This window comes from Amblyraja radiata, chromosome 32 (genome assembly GCF_010909765.2).
Source record: "Amblyraja radiata isolate CabotCenter1 chromosome 32, sAmbRad1.1.pri, whole genome shotgun sequence".
In the NCBI taxonomy this organism is placed as follows: Eukaryota; Metazoa; Chordata; class Chondrichthyes; order Rajiformes; family Rajidae; genus Amblyraja; species Amblyraja radiata.
Window position 1 is genome coordinate 12,537,233 of NC_045987.1, and position 22,548 is coordinate 12,559,780.

Below are 22,548 nucleotides of genomic sequence, written 5' to 3' on the forward strand. Positions count from 1 at the left end.
AACGAGCTGTCAGAGGAAGCTATAGTGGTGGATACAAGTACGGCTTTTAAAAGACATTTGGAGAGATATGTGGCTAGGAGGGGTTTAAAAACAATAAAAACATAGAAAATAGGTGCAGGAATAGGCCATTCGGCCCTTCGAGCCAGCACCGCCATTCAATATGATCATGGCTGATCATCCAAAATCGGTACCCTGTTCCTGCTTTCTCCCCAAACCCTGTTTCCGTTAGCCCTAAGAGCTAAATCTAACTCTTTCTTTAATACATTTGGAGGGAAATGGAACAAATGCTGGCAAATGGGACTAGCCGAATGTGCCAATTTGGTCGGCATGGGCACTGGGTGGAAAGACCTGTTTCCGTTCCGTGTGACCCTGATTTGATCAGTAGCAGATTTAACTTAATACGGAGAAGCATGAAATAGTTTTGGCCTAAGGAATAAAAATACTGTAAAGAGTCATTGTTCTGAAGTGCGCGTAAGGAAAAGGGGATCTGGGTGTATCCGTGTAGAGGTCTTTGAAAGTGACAGACCTCGTTGATCAGTCGTTAATAAACCTGTCGTTCGTGAATGGAGCAAGGCAGTGTCAAAGAAGGGAGGCTCTGTTATACCTGTATACAGCTCTGGTTAGACCACAGTGGGAATATTGTATTCGGCTCTGAATGCAAAGCTTCAAGAGAAGGTAACAGTAGATTAACGGGAACTGATTCAGGGATGGAGACAGAAGGAAATGCAGAAGCTGCAATCTTGAGCAAAAACAATCAAATTCATATCACAGACAGACACAAAATGCTGGTGTAACTCAGAGGGGCAGGCAGCATCTCTGGAGAGAAGGAATGGGTGACTTTTTGGGTCTTCTTCTGAAGACGGGTCTCGACCCGAAACGTCACCCATCCCTTCTCTCCGGAGATGCTGCCTGTCCTGCTGAGTTACTCCAGCATCTTGTATCTATCTTTGGTTTAAACCAACATCTGCAGTTCCTTCCTACACAAAATTCATATCACAGTTGCCCTGGATCAAGAGCAAGCATTTATACTATCTTCCCCTCCTGCCCCTGGCACACTGAACTGCCTGTGTTACACACTCCTGCTCCTGATGTGCTTCCCCTTGTGGAGTGTGTCCTGATACATCGAGGTTTATCTCATTTAACACTGTGGGATTCACCTGTCTGTGCTCACCTTCTTATCGACTAAATCTGCTTTCAATTAATTTGTTTCCTAATCACAGGCAGCATTGATACAGCACCTGTTGCTTTCAAACGAAAGACTTACTCCTCATGTAAAAGTATCATTGTGGTGTTTGGATCACAGAGGATGCTACATGTGTTTGCTTTATTATTATTATCTTGAATAGAATTTTACAAACTGCGCAATCCTGCCTGATTGCATTGAAGCAAGATTTAGACCCCAATGCACAGACTTGCAGAGTGCCCACGTACTCTGGTAGACATACACTAACGCTCTCGCACCTACACAGTTCCACCAAAGCACTAGGTACAATAACCTGAATGTATATGCATTCATCTAGTCCCATAGTACTGGGACCTTAGGCACTCGAACCCCAATGCGAGGCATTGAACATGCTGCTGCCATTTAACACCGCGTCTGCCGACATGTACATTGGGGTTCGAGTGCCCGAGGTCCCAGTACTATGGGACTAGATGGCGTCTTGGTGCAAAGCACAATAAAACCATTCCAGATTATTATTTTTATTTTTTTTAATTTTAAAAATATTTTTATTTATTAGAAGTACAGTATATTACAGTAGTACAAGCCACATGTATCTTATTACATTTGTTGTACCCCTTCATTTTTTAAGCTTTAAGGAAAGATAGAAATAAAGAAAGTAGAGAAAGTGAGAGAGAGTTGTGTTTTAGTGCAAAAGAGTGATCAATGAAAAAAAAAAAAATCCCAATAGTTAGGGGAAAAAAGTTAAGAAATAGACCATAGAAAAGAAAGAAAGAAAAAGAACCAAAAGCTCTATTATGAAAACTGCGCAAAAGGGATATACCAACTTCATATTTTTCACCCCCCCCCCCCCTTACCAGATCCTGACACCATTTATTTTTTAAAGTACTGATGCGCCTTATACTTGTAGTAAGTCGATAAATGCAGACCATGTCTTTTGGAAGTGGTCATTCAAGATTATTTAATTGTTGTATGTACCTGCCGTGGAACTATGAAATTCTTCCTTGCTCTAGCTTAACCCGCCTGTAAATGCAATTACACACAGATGAATATATAATAAACTAGACCAAGTGCAGACCCGTTGGGTCTGCTCACCCAACGCAGCCGTTCCCTACCCGTAGCCCCCACGGGAGACATGGTCCTCCAACTCAAGCCGTTCAGGACTCAGCAGTGCGGCTCTTTTTAAATGGCGTCTTTGAGGCGAGATGCAGGCGCCAGCAGCCGTTATGGTCGCTGGCCAGCAGGAGGCGACAAAATGAGTGAGTGGGTGGGGGGGGGGAGAAGGATTTTATTAAATATGTGTACAGAACCACAACAAAATTTAATCAGGAGTGGGTATTTGGAATGAAAAGTGAAATCTCTACCGAAATGGAAAAAATCTGGGCGTAGCAACAAATCAAAGGCTGGCACCCACAGGCTGGCAACCACAAGTCAGGCAGAAACACAGCCAGCCAGCAGCCACAGAGTTTTAATATTATACTGGACTAAGTCCCAGCATCACACAGGAGGGCTGGTCATCCAACGCAATATTCCACCTCTCCACCAATTCTAATATTGGTGGCCAGTTGGGGGGGGGCGCTTTCTGGAGCGCTAGTATGGGTGTTGTGGGCTGAAGGGACTGGTTTCCAGAGGGCTAGTATGCAAATTGTGCGCCAAATGGATTCTTGGGCTGGCGTCTCAGTCAATCAAGCCTGTTGTGCTGGCAACTCACTCACTCACGGCTGGTGGGCTGGTAGTTGACTCACGGCTAATCCTTGAAATTCTATTTCAAGCAGGGTATAAGGCCACCAAATTCAAGTGCAGTTTCTTACCACTTCTAGCAGGGTGCATGGCCACCAAATTCAAGTGCAGTTTCATACCATTTGAAGTAAGGTGCAAAGCCACTAAAGACAGTGAGTCGTGACCTCTCCCTCCTTCATCTTGCAGAGACTGAGCCACACCCACATTTCCGGATTTTATAACCCCTCCCCCCCCACCGGAAAAGGTGTGGCTTTCATGGAGTGATTGACAGGAGAGAGATTCTCAACATTTAAAAAAAAAAACTAATAACACTTTTATTTTTCATTGATGGGAAGAATTCTCTGCACCTGCTCAGCGGAGGGGGACTGAGTAAAATGGCCAAAAATCACAGCCGTATGTGGTAGCGTTTTATCTAAAATCAATATACAGTGCAAACAGGAAGTGCATTTACAGTAATGCCTTTTAACTTCAAGCCAAAGCACCCAAACCACCATTTGCAGTAAGTAGTGCCTTTCAACTTCATGCCACCATTTGCAGTAAGTGGTGTATTTCAACTTCAAGCCACACCCAAGCCATCATTTGCAGGAAGTAGTGCCTTTCAACCTCAAGCCATAGCAACCAAGCCACCATTCGCAGTAATAGTGCCTTTCAACTTCAAGCCAAAGCAACCAAGCCACCATTCGCAGTAATAGTGCCTTTCAACTTCAAGCCACACCCAAGCCATCATTTGCAGTAATAGTGCCTTTCAACTTCAAGCCAAAGCAACCAAGCCACCATTCGCAGTAATAGTGCCTTTCAACTTCAAGCCATAGCAACCAAGCCACCATTCGCAGTAATAGTGCCTTTCAACTTCAAGCCAAAGCAACCAAGCCACCATTCGCAGTAATAGTGCCTTTCAACTTCAAGCCAAAGCAACCAAGCCACCATTTGCAGTAAAAGTGTCTTTCAACTTCAAACCAAAGCTCCAAGCCACCATTTGCAGTAAGTAGTGCCTTTCAACTACATGCCACCATTTGAGGTAAGTAATGCCTTTCAACTTCAAGCCATTGCACCCAAGTCACCATTTGCAGTAAGTAGTGCCTTTCAACTTCAAGCCACAATTTGCAGTAAGTAATGCCTTTCAACTTCAGGCCAATGCACCCACGCCCCCCCATTTGCAGTAAGTAGTGCCTTTCAACTTCAAGCCACACCCAAGCCATCATTTGCAGGAAGTAGTGCCTTTCAACTTCAAGTCAAAGCAACCAATCCACCATTTGCAGTAAGTGGTGCCTTTCAACTTCAAGCCACACCCAAGCCACCATTTGCAGTAAGTAGTGCCTTTCAACTTCAAGCCAAAGCAACCAATCCACCATTTGCAGTAAGTAGTGCCTTTCAACTTCATGCCACCATTTGCAGTAAGTGGTGTCTTTCAACTTCAAGCCAAAGCAACCAATCCACCATTTGCAGTAAGTAGTGCCTTTCAACTTCATGCCACCATTTGCAGTAAGTGGTGTCTTTCAACTTCAAGTCAAAGCTCCCAAGCCACCATTTGCAGTAATAGTGCCTTTCAACTTCAAACCAAAGCTCCCAAGCCACCATTTGCAGTAAGTAGTGCCTTTCAACTTCATGCCACCATTTGCAGTAAGTGGTGTCTTTCAACTTCAAGCCACACACAAGCCACCATTTGCAGTAAGTAGTGCCTTTCAACTTCAAGCCAAAGCAACCAAGCCACCATTTGCAGTAATAGTGCCTTTCAACTTCAAGTCAAAGCTCCCAAGCCACCATTTGCAGTAAGTAGTGCCTTTCAACTTCAAGCCAAAGCAACCAATCCACTATGTGCAGTAAGTAGTGCATTTCAACTTCTTGCCACCATTTGCAGTAAGTAGTGCCTTTCAACTTCAAGCCAAAGCAACCAAGCCACCATTCGCAGTAATAGTGCCTTTCAACTTCAAGCCAAAGCAACCAAGCCACCATTTGCAGTAAAAGTGTCTTTCAACTTCAAACCAAAGCTCCAAGCCACCATTTGCAGTAAGTAGTGCCTTTCAACTACATGCCACCATTTGAGGTAAGTAATGCCTTTCAACTTCAAGCCATTGCACCCAAGTCACCATTTGCAGTAAGTAGTGCCTTTCAACTTCAAGCCACAATTTGCAGTAAGTAATGCCTTTCAACTTCAGGCCAATGCACCCACGCCCCCCCATTTGCAGTAAGTAGTGCCTTTCAACTTCAAGCCACACCCAAGCCATCATTTGCAGGAAGTAGTGCCTTTCAACTTCAAGTCAAAGCAACCAATCCACCATTTGCAGTAAGTGGTGCCTTTCAACTTCAAGCCACACCCAAGCCACCATTTGCAGTAAGTAGTGCCTTTCAACTTCAAGCCAAAGCAACCAATCCACCATTTGCAGTAAGTAGTGCCTTTCAACTTCATGCCACCATTTGCAGTAAGTGGTGTCTTTCAACTTCAAGCCAAAGCAACCAATCCACCATTTGCAGTAAGTAGTGCCTTTCAACTTCATGCCACCATTTGCAGTAAGTGGTGTCTTTCAACTTCAAGTCAAAGCTCCCAAGCCACCATTTGCAGTAATAGTGCCTTTCAACTTCAAACCAAAGCTCCCAAGCCACCATTTGCAGTAAGTAGTGCCTTTCAACTTCATGCCACCATTTGCAGTAAGTGGTGTCTTTCAACTTCAAGCCACACACAAGCCACCATTTGCAGTAAGTAGTGCCTTTCAACTTCAAGCCAAAGCAACCAAGCCACCATTTGCAGTAATAGTGCCTTTCAACTTCAAGCCAAAGCAACCAAGCCACCATTTGCAGTAATAGTGCCTTTCAACTTCAAGTCAAAGCTCCCAAGCCACCATTTGCAGTAAGTAGTGCCTTTCAACTTCAAGCCAAAGCAACCAATCCACTATGTGCAGTAAGTAGTGCATTTCAACTTCTTGCCACCATTTGCAGTAAGTAGTGCCTTTCAACTTCAAGCCAAAGCAACCAAGCCACCATTTGCAGTAAGTAGTGCCTTTCAACTTCAAGCCACACCCAAGCCATCATTTGCAGGAAGTAGTGCCTTTCAACTTCTAGCCAAAACAACCAAGCCACTATTTGCAGTAAGTAGTGCCTTTCAACTTCAAGACACACCCAAGCCAACCGGGGGGGAGACACTTTTTGCAAGCTTTAGAACCAATAGAGACACTTTTTGCAAGCTTTAGAACCAATAAACATTTTTTTGCAAGCTTTAGAACCAATAGACATTTTTTGCAAGCTTTAGAACCAATAGAGACACATTTTGCAAGCTTTAGAACCAATAGAGACACATTTTGCAAGCTTTAGAACCAATAGAGACACATTTTGCAAGCTTTAGAACCAATAGAGACATGCTTTTGCCAGCTTTAGAACCAATAGAGACACATTTTGCAAGGTTTAGAACCAATAGACATTTTTTGCAAGCTTTAGAACCAATAGACATTTTTTGGCAAGCTTTAGAACCAATAGACACTTTTTTTGCAAGCTTTAGAACCAATAGACACATTCTGCAAGCATTTTAGGACCACTAAGGGCACTTACATTTGAGTAGACATATGTTCAGTGTTATTCACAGCTCAGAGAAACGTGACCCTCTGCCTTCCTCCATCTTGAAGAGTGAGTGAGGCACACCACTTCCTGGTTTTATAGTCCCTCCCCCCTGCCGCCAGCGGGGGCAGCAGAGAGAATGGGGAATTTTGTAAAAACATTAATATCTCTGTACTTTTTAATCGACGGGAAAAATCCTCGGCACACATGCGGCGGAGGGGGGCTCTGAGCGAGGTGGCCAAAAATGACGGCCGTAGGTCGCGGCGTTCTCTCTGAAATCGCAGCATAGATGGCCAAAACCGGTCAAGAACAGACTTTTAGTAATATAGATAGATAACATAATTAATTAATACCAGTAATACTAGGTAACCATGATGGTGCAGAATCAAAGTCTAGTGCAATCAAAGGCACAGACTGTAGAAGATTATAGTTGCTGAGGTTAGTGTTGCACAGTGTTCCAAAGTCTGATGATTGCTGGGAAGAAGCTGTTCTTGAACCTGGTGGTCATTAGTTCACGGCTCCTGTATCATCTTCCCGATGGCAGTAGTGAGATAGATGAGAGTGTGGCCAAGGTGGTGTGAGTCTTCGATATTGGCTGCCTTTTTCAGGCACACTTTCTGTCGATCACTTTGATGGAGGGGAGGTCGGTTCCTGTGATGGACCAGGCAATGTCTAATACTCTCTCCTGTCTCCTTCGTTCCTGAGTGTTTGCCGTAAAGCAACCAGTCCGTGTGTATGGATCTACTGGCATTCAAAGGGAGAGAAAAGGTCCCTCTAGCCATCACGCTGTGCCGTAAAGATTCGATAGATCGGAGGAGAGCAGAGGTGTGGGGTGGTTGGGATGTGGTTTTGCACAGTTCCTGCTGCTCGTTCTATGGTTTGAGTGTAGAAAAATGCTAGCAAAACCAGGAAATGGACCAATCAAAAACGTTGAATAGTAACTTTATGCTTTAAGATAAAAGAGTTGGCAACAGCAGAGTTGTGTACATCCCTCCTCTGAATGACAAGGCAGCAGGCCATTCTGCCCATCTAGTCGGCCTGGTGGCGCAGCGGTAGAGTTGCTGCCTTGCAGCACCGGAGACCCGGGTTCGATCCCCATTATGGGTGCTGTCTGTACGGAATTTGTACGTTCTCCCCGTGACCACTTGGGTTTTCTCCAAGATCTTCGGTTTCTCTCACACTCCAAAGACGTACAGGTTTGTAGGTAAATTGGCTTGGTATATATGTAAATTGCTTCTAGTGTGTAGGACAGTGTTAGTGTGCGGGGTATAGCTGGTCGGTGCGGACTCGTTGGGCCGAAGGGCCTGTTCCCTCGCTGTATCTCTAAACTAAACTAGTCTATGATGGTGCTTGGTCTCTCCATGTGGGGGACCCATGTGAGAACGCCGGTTATCTTGTGCCAGTGACTTCCTGCTACAAGGCACTACCAGCTGACAAAGCCTCCCTCCCAACCTATCTGATAATAAGCTTGCTGTACGCAGGCAATGAATCTGCCACTTAACTCCTGTGCTAATCAGTATCCTCTGTCACCCCCCCAACCCCACAATGGATAAATCTGTCAGCGAAAAGTTTAGGCTGTGTAACAGGTCGGAAAACAATCAGATCTCAGCACAATGCATAACTCACATCAGTGTCTCTTCCCTTCGAATCCCTTCCCCATTCCCTGAATGTGATTTAGGTCAATGTTAGCCCAGAGCAGTAATTAAAAAAAATTACAAAATGTTGTAGATGATGGACTTCTGAAATAAAATGCAAGAATACTAGAAATATTCGACTAGCCAGGCAGCATCTGTAGAGAGAGAAACAGAATTGACAATTCGGATCAAAAAATTGTCAACTTGAAACATTCACAAAACATAGAACATAGACCAGGAACAGGCCCATCAGCTCATAATGTCTACATCAAACAGGAGGCAAAATAAACGAATCTCCTCTAGCTGCACATGATCCATATCCCTCCATTCCCTGCATATCCATGAGTCTATCAACAAGCCACTATCGTATCTGCCTCCAACACCACCAAGGCAGTGCATTCCAGGCACCCTCCACCCTCTTTTAAAAACTTACCCTGCAACTCTCCTTTAAACTTTACCCTTCCCACCTTAAAGCTATCTATGCCTTCTAAATCTCTGACATTTCCACCCTGGGAAGAATGGTTTTCTTTAGAGATATAGCAAGGGAACAGTCCCTTCAGCTGACTGAGTCCATGCCAACCATCGATCACACGAGTTCCGTGCTATTCCAGTTTCGCATTCTGTTCCTACCCAGTAGGGGCAATTTACAGAGGCCAAATAACCTATAAACGTTCACTTCTTTGGGATGTGGGAGGAAACATGATTCATGTCTCTGCTGACTCTTTGGAGGAGCCCTCCTGTCCTGGACCTTGTGATATGTAAAGGTTTGCAACATTTCGAGGGCTTGAGCTTCAGGGAGAGGTTGAGCAGGATAGAACTTTATTCCTTGGGGCACAGGAGGATAAGGGCTAAATCTTCTGGAGGTGTATAAAATTATGAGGAGATTAGATAAGGTGACTTTTTTTCCCCCAGGGTAGGGAAATCAAGAACTAGAGGCATAGATTTAAGGTGAGAGGGGAAATATTTAAGGGGCAACTCTATCACACAAGAGGGTGGTGGGCATACGGAACGAGCTGCCAGAGGAAGTAATTGAGTCTGGGACAATAACGACATTTAAAAGAAACTTGGACAGGTACATAGATAAGAAAGGTTTAGGGGCGTATGTGCCAAATGGGGGCAAATGAGACTAGTATAGATGGGGCATGTTAGTTCATCAGTATCATCAAGGACCCACACCATCCTGGCCACAAACTCATCTCCCCGCTACCTTCAGGTAGAAGGTACAGGAGCCTGAAGACTGCAACGACCAGGTTCAGGAATAGCTACTTCCCCACAGCCATCAAGCTATTAAACTTGGTTCGGACAAAACTTTGAACATTAATAGCCCATTATCTGTTTATTTGCACTTTATCAGTTTATTTATTCATGTGTGTATATATTTACATAATGGGATATGGACACACTGATCTGTTCTGTATTCATGCCTACTATGTTCTGTTGTGATGAAGCAAAGCAAGAATTTCATTGTCCTGTCAGGGACACATGACAATAAACTCTTGAATCTAGTTGGCATGAATGAGGTGGGATGAAGGGCCTGTTTCCTTAGCTCTAAGACTCTAATTGGAAGCAGCAGCCTGTTTGGTCCAGAAGAATAAAGCCTTCGCCGTATCAATGTGTTAAGGCTATTGGACACGGAAGGGAAATATTCTGAAGGGATTCAAGGCAGATGAAGAACTAGACTGAATTAGACTGAATCCATTTGTATTTAAACTGTGCCCGTCTTTTCGTTGATCACAGTTGCTTACTCTTTGCTTCCTACCCACAGAGCATGTTGACGGGACTGATGTACTATCGGCCAGAGGACCCGATCGAGTATCTGGAGGGATGTTTGCAGAGGGTGCGGGAACTCGGAGGGCCAGAGAAAGTGAAGTGGGACACCTTCATCCCACAGGAACGCCGGCCATTGCCTCCCATCAACGGCGGCCCAGGCAAGAAGCCAATATTTCGGACAGGTGAATGAGCAAAACAATTCATCTTCATTTGCAACTAAAGGGATTGATCCGAATCTACTTTGGAAGGGCTGGTGCTGGTGGTCGACTGGTAGTTTGAATGGTAGGGAGAATTATAGAAATGGGTTGTAGCTGGGAGCTGCATGCAGATGGATCTGTTACCCAGCTAAATCATTTGGAACTGGTTAAAGGGCCAGTCCTTTAGAGGGTGCCTTTTCATTCTTGGTTGGCTGGAAAAGGAGGGTGTCATAACATGGAGACAGGCTATTCAGCCCATCTAGTCCATGCCAGCGATCAATCATCCATTTGCACTAATCCCATTTTATTTTATCCGCAGTCCCACCAGCTTTTCCCGCAAGATTTTACCACTAACCTTCACAATTAGGGCCTTCTGCAGTGGCCAATAAAGCCAACAGCTTACACATCATTGGTATGTTGGAGGAAACAGGAAGACAGGGTAGAAAGTTACATGGTCGTAGATTCATGGTTCTCTTCTTCTTGCGTGTGGCGTGCACAGCCTAAAGTTGTAGGCCGACTTGTTCTATTTGATCTATTTGCTTTGTGCATGTCGGGTTGATTGCATTAGTCGAAACAGGGTGGACCACGTGAAGGTTGCAATCTCCCACCCCATAGAATCATGGTCATATAGCATGAAAACAGGCCCTTTGGCCCAACTTGCCCATGCCCACCAAGATGCCCCATCTGCACTAATCCCACCTGTCTGCATTTGGCCCAAATACCTCTACTCCACCTTTCCTAGCCGCGTGCCGGTCCAACTGCCTTTTAAATTCCGATGGTGGGGAGTCAAAAGGAAATCTTGCAAACACCACACAAGCAGCAGTAGGTCAACATTGAATTGGGTCACTGGAGCCTAGATGCAGCAGCTTGAGCAGCTGCCTTTCTGTGCCACACTGGCTGGGAGGCGAAGAAGTGTGCGACTTATTATCCTGTGAACTTCAAGCTCAACTCGGGTTAAGTGTACAAGTACAGTTTGGTACAGGTACAAGTAACAATGTGACATACAGTGACAGTTACGAATGACTTAGAAAACACTAAACATTAATAATAATAAAACATTAATGATAAAACACCATTGATCATGCCTGTGAACCAACAAAATAGCAGATCAAAGGGAAGTAGCTGTTCACGAACAACTACTAGTGGTGTGGGACTTCAGGGTTCTGTACCTTCTGCCTGACAATAGCAGTGAGAAGAGAGGACAGCCTGGATGGTGGGGATCCTTGCGGATTGATGCTGCCTTTTGAGGCAGCGCCTGACATAGATGCGTCCGATGGTGGGGAGGGCTGTGTCTGGCGATGAGTCCGGGCTGAGTCCACCCCTCTATGCAGCCTCTTCTCTAAAATGGCACCGCATCTGGTGCAGGTTGCCTCATTGTGCTGGGTGTTCACGGACGAAGGGTTTTCCCAAATGCAGACATTGTGTGGGTTTTTCTCTCACAGTCAAGCAGGGAAAAGTTTTGCTGTTTCTAAAGCCCCTTGGTGTGGACAGGCAATTGACAGGCTGACGGAAAACAAGGTAGCAGAGGTCATTAGGTGGTTGGCGGGAAGTGGCTCAGTATTGACACTGACATGTCCACTGCTTCCCGAAATACAAATGATCCCCATGTCAGCACGGAAAGTATATTTGCTAAGTTGTTGATGGCACAGAGATAGATTGGAACAAAAGACACAAGGAACTGCTGGTGCTGATTTGGAAAATGAAGCACTAGTGACTCAACGGGTCAGGCACCATCTCTGGAGGACATGGATAGATGACATTTCGGGTTGGGATCCTTCTCGATGTAGGAGAATAAAGGGCCTGTCCCACGGGCATGCGACTCCATGCGGCAAGCGCGACCTAAAGGGCCGGTCCCACCAGCATGCGCCTGCATGCGGCAAGCGCCACCTAACGTGGTCGCTTGTGCCGTACGGCCTCGCGGGGCCGGTCCCACTTCGATCGCCGGAGCCGTATGGAGTTGTGCGGAGCTGGCCCCGACATCGCGCGGGGCTCAGAAAAACTGACCATGTTTAAAAATTCTGCGCGGCAACGGCCTGCAGGCCCACAGCCGCCTCGACGCCGTGCACACCGCCTCAACGGGCATACACAACCGCCTTGACACCGTGTCACGCACTCGACGCTCCCACTTCTGGTTTGGTCGCGCTTGCCGCATGCAGGCGCATGCTGGTGGGACCGGCCCTTTAGGTCGCGCTTGCCGCATGCAGGTCGCATGCCCGTGGGACAGGCCCTTAAGTTTAGTTCATAGATACAGCATGGAAAAAGGCCCTTCAGCACACCGAGTCCATGTCAACCATCTGCTCGCAATAGTTCTATGTTATCCTACTTTTTCATCAACTCCCAGTAAACCGGGGGCAATTTACAGAGGCCAATTGACGTACAGCCAGCAGGTTGTTGGGATGTGGGAGGAAACCGGAGCACCCGGAGAGGACCCACGCAGTCGCCGGGAAAACGTGCAAACTCCACCCAGACAGCGTCCGAGGTCAGGACCAAATCCGGGTCCCCGGCACCTCGAGGCATGAAGAAGTTGCAAGGAGGGATCAAGATAGGTTCAGTGAGTTGACAAAGATTTGTCAAATGGAAAATAATGTGGGGGAGGTGTGAAATTGTCCACGTTGGCAGGGGGCAAAAAAGGAAGCCTTTATTAGTCAGAGCTCTTGCGATACGGAGGCGTCTGGATGTAACTGGCAAAAGGAGAGCATGCAGCTCTGCGCAATATTGCTTTCCTTACTTCATGAAAGATGTAAATGCATTGGAAGCAGTTCGGAGAAGTTAAATACAGATGCTGGAATCTAGGAGCAACAATCTGTTGGAGGAAGACAAAAATGCTGGAGAAACTCAGCGGGTGAGGCAGCATCTATGGAGCGAAGGAAATAGGCAACGTTTCGTCCCGAAACGTTGCCTATTTCCTTCGCTCCATAGATGTCGCCTCACCCGCTGAGTTTCTCCAGCATTTTTGCTACCTTTGATTATCCAGCATCTGCAGTTCCTTCTTAAACAATCTGTTGGAGGAACTTAGCGTGTTGAGCAGCATCTGCGGAGGGGGAAAGGAATAGTTGACATTTTGGGTTGAATTGCTCTCCCAGATGTCACATTTCCCCAGTTGCTGCTGTTCTTTCCCCCCCCCCCCACCCCCCAAAATCCTCCCACTGTATATTTCCTCGCATGTATCTACCCTTTGGTACGTTAACGAACTTGTGATGTATCGATGAATTAGCAGTGAAAACGGAGCCAGTGGTAGGAAACGGGAAGCTCTCTGTGAAAGGAGAAGTGGAGCGTAAACTGTGACCTGTGATCACGTTGGCCTTGTGCCAAAGACAGAACCTGTTACCGGTAGCAGATTGATTTTGGCAGGGAGTGGTAAAGAGTGTTCAACAACAGGTGGATGCAGCTGACCCGCGATCACCCCCGAAACGCTGAGAACATTAAACTGGACTGTAGCATCGTCGGTCAGAATCGGGGGGAAGGGGGGGGGGGGGGTGCAGCTGTAGTGGGGGAAGTATCCATCCACAGGGGGTAGAAATGTCTTCCATTCGTTTCCCACTGTGACCATAGAGTGCTCCACCACCTCCAGCACTTGCCAACCCTTCCTCCTCAACCACCACGAAGGACAATGGCTGCAGGACTGTGGGCTACCACCACCTATAGATTCCTCTCCAAGGCACCTACAGTGGCCGAAAGTGTTTCATTGTCAGACCAGACTTCCCGCCATTGACACCATCTACACTTCACATTGTCTTGGAAAAGCAGCCAACATAATCAAAGACTTGCCCCACCCTAGTTCTCTCCCCCCCCCCCCCCCTACCTGCTCTCATCCAGCACAAGGTACAGAAGCTTGAAAGTACACACCAGACTCAGGAACCGTTTCTTCCCCTCTGTTAGACTTCTGAACGATTCTTCCAAAACTGTCCAATTCACCTGGACCCTATAACGGACATTGGACTTTGTCTCTGGAACTGGTGCACGATAATGCTGAGAACTATATTCTGTGCTCTGTTTCTTCCCCTTTGCTCGACCTATTGTACTTGAGTTTGGTTTGATTGTATTTATGTGTGATATTTTCTGCCCTGCCTGGGTAGCATGCAAAGCAAATCTTTTCACTGTACCTAGGTACATGTGACAATAACAAACAAACCTATAACACACCGATAAATATACGATCAATAATGCATTAAATTAATACCAGTAATATTAGGTAACCATGTTGGGACAAATCCAACTGCCCATCGAAGTTTATAGTTGCTAATGTCAGTATTGTGCGGTGTTCAAGAGCCTGATGGTGGCTGGGAAGAAGCGGTTCCTGAACCTGGAGGTCATAGTTCCCAGGCTCCTGTACCTTCTTCCCGATGGTAGCAGAGGAATGAGAGCATGGCCAGGATGGTGTGGGTCTATGGCTATATTGTCTGCCTTGTTGAGATACCTATTCCTGTAGATATATCAGAAGCCCTTCATTGTTACTGGGTCTAAATCCTGGAGCTCTCTGCCCAATAGCTCTGTGGGTGGGAGCACCTTCGCCAGAAGGACTGGTTTAAGAACACAGTACGCCCCCATCCTTCCCGAGAACAATTAGTGGTGAACGGCAAAGGCTGCACTGATCTGGTAGAATGAACAAAATAAATAGTCTGCCCTCTTCACCCTTGTACTTAGGGAGGGAGTCCTGCATGTTGGTTTGGGCAGCATTTTGTGATTAATCTTGCCGTTAGTGAGCAGTTGGAACCCGCAGTGCACCTGGACAGAAGTTAAAAATAATAACGTGATGGAAATGCGTGACAACTCTTTGGTTTAAAACTGTCTAATTGTCTGAAGTGTTCTATTTCTATTTTCCACATTCTTGACCACAGGCTTCTTGTCTTTACCTACGCTTGTTCTCAGGTGTTTGGAGCAGAGTTGGGGGGGGGGAGGGGGAGCAGATGTCCCGGGCCATTTCATAGCCAAGCCCACACCACAAAATAACCAAGCCGTCACACGCTGTTCCTCTTTGCAAGCTGCCCTGCGAGTCTGGCCTTTGCGGGTTCAACTTGAAAGCTTTGAGTGTTTTCAATATGCCGACTGCTCTGTACAGCGATGATCAGATGTGGTTAACCTGTACACCGAAACAACTCTAAAAGACGCCTGTGGTTTGAGATTATAATTGCAGGCACAAATTATCTCTGAAAGTTGCTGATCAGAGTCGAATATCTGTAATAATAACCCCAGATGGAACACAATGTGCTGGAGTAAATCAGCAGGTCAGGCAGCATCTCTGGAGGACGTGGGTGGGTGACATTTCAGGCCAGGACTTTTTAATTTAGTTTGGAGATAGAGCGTGGAAACAAGCCCTTCGCCCCACTGATGTTGCAAATCTATCATGCTGAGTATGCCACAGTTAAACAACGAACTTCCTTTTAAGTGACCCATGTTGTTTCAATCCCAGAGAGAGATTGTGAACATCGCAAGCTGACCATTAGCTGTAAGCTGATAACATTATGCACTATCCGAGCTGTCTACCTAAGATATTGGCAGTCAGGAATTTGCAGCCCAGGATAAAGATTAAATCTGGAAACATTCCAGTTTCTAGTTGGGCATCTGCAAAACACACAGTGTTGACGGAATTCTCAGTGGGTCAGGCGGCATTTGCGGAGGGAATGGACAGACAACGTTTCGGGCTGGGACTTTACTTCAGACTGATGGATCGGGGGCGGGGGGGGGGGGAGAGAAAGCTGGAAAAGGGAGGTGAGAGTGGGACAAAGTGATAGATGGATACAGATGAGAGTTATTTTTAATCTGTTTGATCTTAACGATCCTAAAACTAAAGGACGTAGGTTTAAGGTGAGAGGGGAGAGATTCAAGTTGGAACTCAGAGGGTAGTTTGTACCTGGAACAAGATGTCAGGGGAAGCTAGAGAAGCAGATCCAATTACAACTATTAAAGGACATTTGGACAACTGTATGGAAAGGAAGGACTTAGAGGGATATGGGCCAAATGCAGGCAAATGGGACCAGCCCAGTATGCCGTCTTGGCCAGTATAGATAAGGTGGGCTGAATGGCCTGTTCCCGTGCTATACAGCTCTAAAATTTGTTGATTTTCAGGTAGGAGATGGATGGTTAAAGTTCACTTTGTGCCTTAGCACTGTGGAGGGAATACATTTCCTTTGTGATACTTCTAGGCTGATATATCGGTACTAGTTATGAGTTAGAAATACTGGCGGAATGCCATTGATTACAGGACCAAGTGGCTCCTCCAGTGAATGCAAGGAGGAAGAAGAAAATACATGTTGATGGTAGGTGTGTCATATGAGTGGAGATTAAACAAATGGGCCTACATTCTCCAGAGTTGAGAAGAATGAGTGGTGAGCTCATTGAAATGTATACATTGTTAAGGGTGTTGAACGTGTGGGGTTAAAGTTGCTTTGGGCTGGAGTGCCTTGCACCAGAGGTTAGTTTCAACGTCAGGTGTCAGCATTGAGGACAGATGAGAAGAAATTTGGATGGGGCATCCTGGTTGGCATGGATGTTGGGCTGAATGGCCTGTTTCCGTGCTGAATTACTGGAATTTCTTTAACGTACAAAAGGAACCAGTTGCAATACTCTACCAAGGATGGATGTGGAGGCTTAGTTATAGTATATTCATGGTGGACAGGAGATGGAGGGGTATTTATATGTTGAGGGAATTGAGGCACATGGGGTCTAAGCATTAAACTGACATTGATGTAAAAGATTGGGCATGTTCTTACTGAATGGCAGAACAGCCATTATGGGCCGAATGGCCAACTCTGATTTTATTTATTACATTCTTATTCACAAATCTGAGGTCAATTTCAATCCAATTGATCTTAAATAATGACAGAGGAATGTGAAATAAAAACTGGAAATGTTGGGAACATCCAATCAATTGGGCAGCATCTGCAGGGAGTGGGGAGGGAGAGAGACACAGTGAGCAACAGAGACATATACTGAGTGAGAGACACACACTGAGAGAGGGAGAGACATGGTGAGAGAAACAGGCACACACATACACATACTGAAAGAGAGAGAGAGAGAGAGAGAGAGAGAGAGGTGCACACATACATAGAGAGACATACACACACACAGACACACACACACACACACACACACACACACACACACACACAGATATACACACACACACACACACACACACAGAGACACACACACACACGCACACACACACACACACACACACACACACACACAGACAGAGACACACACACACACACACAGATAGACACACACATGCACACACACACACACACACACATATACATACACACACACACACACACACACACACACACACACATATATACACACACACACACACATATACACACGTATACATACACACACACACACACACACATATACACACATATACATACACACACACACACACACACACACATATACACACACACACACACACACACACACACACACACACACACACACACCATTGAGCGGGCCTGTACTTTACTAATCAGCCTTTGTTTCTGTCAGAGGCAGGAGTGGCCCCGCATCGTCGCTACGATCGACTGCCTCCAATCCAAGCCCAGTTTTCAATCGAGAGTGACTCGGATATGACAGAATCCTCGGGCCTGATTCAAGAATACGACGTCTTCGACCCATGCAAGCCGAGGCCATGCATTATTTTTGTGATTGGTAAGTCTCTGCTTTTCTTCAGTCTTGGTTTATTGCTGGTCCTGGCCAGAACAAGTGATTTGTTTACATTCTGCTTGATGTTGAGGTGTCAGGACAGACGACCAAAGGCTTGGGCACAGTGGTCGTGTGTAGGTGTCGGGTTGACCAATAATAACACAACTATTTTGGCCCTGACTATGAGATTGTCTGACACTAACGTAATGTGGTCAAGACGTTGGGTGTATATCGCACTGTAATAGCTGCTTCATTATAGTGTTGTAGCTGTTATGGCCCGGTAGCACAGCCAGATGTCCATCGGGGAATGTTGCCGGCAGGCCTGCTCCAGGCTGTAGGAGTGGTGAAGCAGTGAAGCACCACTGAAGCTTGGTGCAGCCAACGTCAAGGCTCTGTGGGGGAGGACCACAGTCTAGAGTCCTTCTGCAGCTGGACATTGATGGGGAAGAGTCTGGTGGAGACGCCCCTTTTACAAGGGAGGGGAAATCAGCCCGGGAGGCCACATGACTGGCAATGCATGGCTGATGGCTGCAAATACTACTGAGTATGACACTATTGGAAGTAGGGACACTGAGAATGTACCGGGAATTTTTGCACATTTTTTGTTTTGTGTTTATAAATTTTGTTCTGAATAAAGTTTATTGTTGAAATAAAAATAAAAAGTAGTAGCTCAGTAGCTACCATCCTGCTTGAGTTGACTCAGAATTAGGGTTGACAAGGAGAACATTGGTCTTGTGTTTGAGGTTAACCCAGTGTGTGGTCTCCGTGTACCCCATCCTTGCTGTGTCCCTGTTACCTCTGCCCAAAGTGTGCCATCACAGTTGCAGTCTGTGGGCGCTTGCTGTGCACCAGATGGAAGCTGGGTTTAGTTTGGAGATACATCATCGAAGCAGGCCCTTCGGCCCACCAAACCCACGCCAGCCATCGATCACCTGTTCACACTAGCTCTTATGTTACCCCGACTTTCTCATCCACTCCCTGCATGCACCTTCAATGTACAGAGGCCAATTCATCGACAAACACACGTTTTACGGGTGTGGATGGAAACCGGAAACAACCCACACGGTCGCAGGGGCAAGGTGCAAACTCCATTCAGACAGCGCCTGAGGTCAGGATAGAACCTGGGTCTGTGGCACTGTGAGGCCACAGGTGTGCCACTGTGCCACCCGTACAACATTATCTTTCCAAAACTGGGCTGCACTCCGGTGAGTCCTGAAGGCCAGTAGAAACATGGAGCTGTACAACAGGGAAACATGCCCTTCTGCGCACACGTACATGGATAGAGGGCTATGATGGCCAAATGCTGGGAGATGGGACCAGCCGTGTATGCCAGCATGTTCGGCATCGCCAAGATGGGCCAAAGGGCCTGTTTCCGTGCTAGACAGCTCCACCACCAAGGGTTTTAGATCAACACTGAAAATAACGAGGGATCTGGGCTCATCTTCCTGGGATCACTCCAGTGGTGAACAGATTGGCTTGAGTGCGGTCCGAATTCACTTGCGATTCATTCTGTTTTAATTATTTAGCTTGCTTCGTTCAGAACTTGGCACACAAACCGTGAGAATAAAGAGCCGACAAAATTATTCCTCGAGAGGAAAGCTGATTTGTTTATTAATATTAAAATATTGTTAATTAAAGGAGGTCTATTAATATCCACAGGCACATGCTTCAGGCACTAATTACCCAGTTTGGTCCTTTGCAATGAACAGCAGCAGTTGGCTGGGCGCAGGTGGCACTAATAAGCAAAGTGCCTGCCAACCGTGGAGTATTTAAGTGGCATCTTTCCAGTGGGGACCGGCTGGTGTGGCAACTCCCTCAACCCTACCATCAACAAACGAGTCTCACGCTGAGTCTCGCCGACTGTTTACCAAGATGGTCATCTAGCCGCATGGACCAAGTGTCGACTGGGGCTTGGTGGCCGGCATGGCCGAAGGGCCTGATTCTGTGCCTATGAACATGCGTGCTATCAGTAGATACAGAAGCTTGCAAACGTGCACCAGCGGACCTGGGAACAGCTTCTTTCCCTCTGTTATCAGGCTTAATTTTGTTTGAGAACCGAGCTTCAAAATGTCCTGTTCACATCAGGATGATTATACATCAGCGGAGGAGGAGGAGGCATTGGCCGTGATGCCAAGAAACATGGCGGAACAGAACGATAAACTTCAGATTTGAAGTATAATTTTATTGGAGCACAATTTAATTTCCCCTTTCTGCTCTGATCCGCAGATGTTTGCAGAGCCAATGTGTTACAGGGCCTGTCCCACTTTCACGATCAAATTCACGACCTCTGCCGAGTTTGCCCTTGACTCATACTCGCAGCATGGTTGTCACGAGGTGGTAGGTAGGTCGTAGCAGGCCGTGATGCTATTCGTAGGTACTTGTGGCATCAGGTAGGTCGGGGCGTTTTTCTAGCATGATGAAAAATGTCCATGAGTAAAAAAAGGTCGTGAATTAGGTCATGAAAGTGGGACAAGCCCTTTACAGGGAGACGTTGGATATGCTAGGACGTTTTGTGGAGCATAGTTGTTTGAGGGGTGAACTTATTGAGGCGTACAAGACCATGAGGAGCATGGATGAAGTAAATGTTCACTGCCTTTTTCTCTCAGGGTACAGGATTTGAAACATATGCTTAAGGTGAGAGGGGGGAGATTTAAGAAGAACCTGAGGGGCAACTTTTTCCCTTGGAGGATAGTCCGTATCTCGAATGAGTGGCGAGGAGAAGCTCTAGTGAAGGATACAATTAGTTATTTTAAAAGACGTTTGGATTGATGCAAGGCCAAGAATGGTTTAGAGGCAAATGGGGCAGATGTAGGGAAATGGGAATAGCCCAATATGACAACTTGGTCGGCATATGACTGTCTCTGTTCCTCACTCGCGTCTCTGTTCCTCACTCGCTCCGATCTCTTCCCCCTCTGCAGGTGGTCCGGGGAGCGGCAAGGGCACGCAGAGCGCCAAGATGGCCCAGCGTTACGGCTTTGTGTCCATCTCGGTGGGGGAGATCCTGCGTCGACAGATGCTTCACCACGCCACCAGCGACTGCAAGTGGGAGCTGATTGCACAGATCATCTCCAACGGAGAGCTGGCACCTCCGGTGAGGACATCTCGCAGCCTGACCGAGACAGGGGTGTGCGTCAAGCGTCAAGGGGCTCAACTCTACTAGTTATTATTAGAAACGTAGAAAAATAGGTGCAGGAGTAGGCCATTCGGCCCTTCGAGCCAGCACTGCCATTCAACTTGATCATGGCTGATCATCTAAAATCAGTACCCCGTTCTGGCTTTCCCCCCACATCCCTTGATTCCCTTAGCCCTAAGAGCTAAATATAACTCTCTCTTGAAAACATCCAGTGATTTGGCATCCACTGCCTCCTGTGGCAGAGAATTCCACAGATTCACAATTCTTTGGGTGAAAATGTTTTTCCTCATCTCGGTCCTAAATGGCCTACCCCTTATTCTTAAACTGTGACCCCTGGTTCTGGACTCCCCCAACATCGGGAACATTTTTCCTGCATCTAGCCTGTCCAATCCTTTAAGAATGTTATATGTTTCTGTAAGATCCACTCTCATGCTTTTAAATTCTGGTGAATACAAGCCCAGTCGACCCATTCTTTCATCATATGCCATCCCAGGAATGAATGTCCTTCTTCAAATTAGGAGACCAAAATTGAACATATTCATTTAAGGAGTATTAGATTAGAATTGTTATTGCTTTAAACCTTGGCATGGCTGGTAGAGCCACTGCCTCATAGAATCACAGAGACCGCGTTCTATCCTGACGTCGTGTGCTTCCTTTGTGGAGTTTGCACGTTTTCCCTGTGACCGCTTGGGTTTTCTCCGGGTGCTCTGGTTTCCTCCCACATCCTAAAGACATGCGGGTTTGTAGGTCAATCGGCCTCTGTAAATTGCCCCTAGCGCGCGGGGAATGGATGAGAATGTGGGATAATGCATAACAAGTGCAATTGGTGGTCGGCCTGGACTCGGTGGGCCAAAGGGCCTGTTTCCGTGTTGTATCTTTAAAGTAAATTAAGATCAATAAATAGGAGCATGAGCCATCAGGCCCCTCGGGTGTGCCTCAACAATCAATGAATGTATTGCTGACCCATGCTGCCCGTAACTCCCCTCGTGTGCCAGTTGCCCTTAGACCCCCGCTCCTCAATCTTGCATGGAAATGGTTTCTGCCTCTGTAGCGCTAGAGGTTGAGGAGAGACCTGATAGAAGTATAAAACATCATAGAAACATAGAAAATAGGTGCAGGATTAGGCCATTCGGCCCTTCGAGCCTGCACCGCCATTCAATATGATCATGGCTGATTATCCAACTCAGTATCCTGTACCTGCCTTCTCTCCATACCCCCTGATCCCTTTAGCCACAAGGGCCACATCTAACTCCCTCTTAAATATAGCCAATGAACTGGCCTCAACTACCTTCTGTGGCAGAGAATTCCAGAGATTCACCACTCTCTGTGTGAAAAATGTTTTCCTCATCTCGGTCCTAAAAGATTTCCCTCTTATCCTTAAATTGTGACCCCTTGTTCTGGACTTCCCCAACATCGGGAACAATCTTCCTGCATCTAGCCTGTCCAACCCCTTAAGAATTTTGTAAGTTTCTATAAGATCCCCCCTCAATCTTCTAAATTCTAGCGAGTACAAGCCGAGTCTATCCAGTCATGAGAAGCATAGCTTGGGTAAACGGTCTGAACCTTTTTCCAAGGGTGGAACAATAACAACATTTAAAAGATATTTGAACAGGGACACGGATAAGAAAGCTTTAGAGGCTTATGGGCCAAACATTGGCAAATGGGGCTAGCTTAGATGGGGCAACTTGTTCGACTCGG

At 46.4% G+C, this 22,548-nt stretch overlaps 1 protein-coding gene across 2 annotated transcripts in view; it reads left to right on the top strand.

The window, feature by feature from the left end:
* ak1 (adenylate kinase 1) overlaps positions 1-22,548 on the top strand; it is a 107,242-nt gene that overhangs the window by 18,182 nt on the left and 66,512 nt on the right. For both annotated transcript variants that reach the window (XM_033048908.1, XM_033048909.1), the window contains 3 exons: positions 9,866-10,052; positions 17,562-17,723; positions 20,636-20,808. In XM_033048908.1, coding sequence (XP_032904799.1) covers positions 9,866-10,052; positions 17,562-17,723; positions 20,636-20,808 — 522 coding nt within the window. The remainder of the gene's footprint in view (positions 1-9,865; positions 10,053-17,561; positions 17,724-20,635; positions 20,809-22,548) is intronic.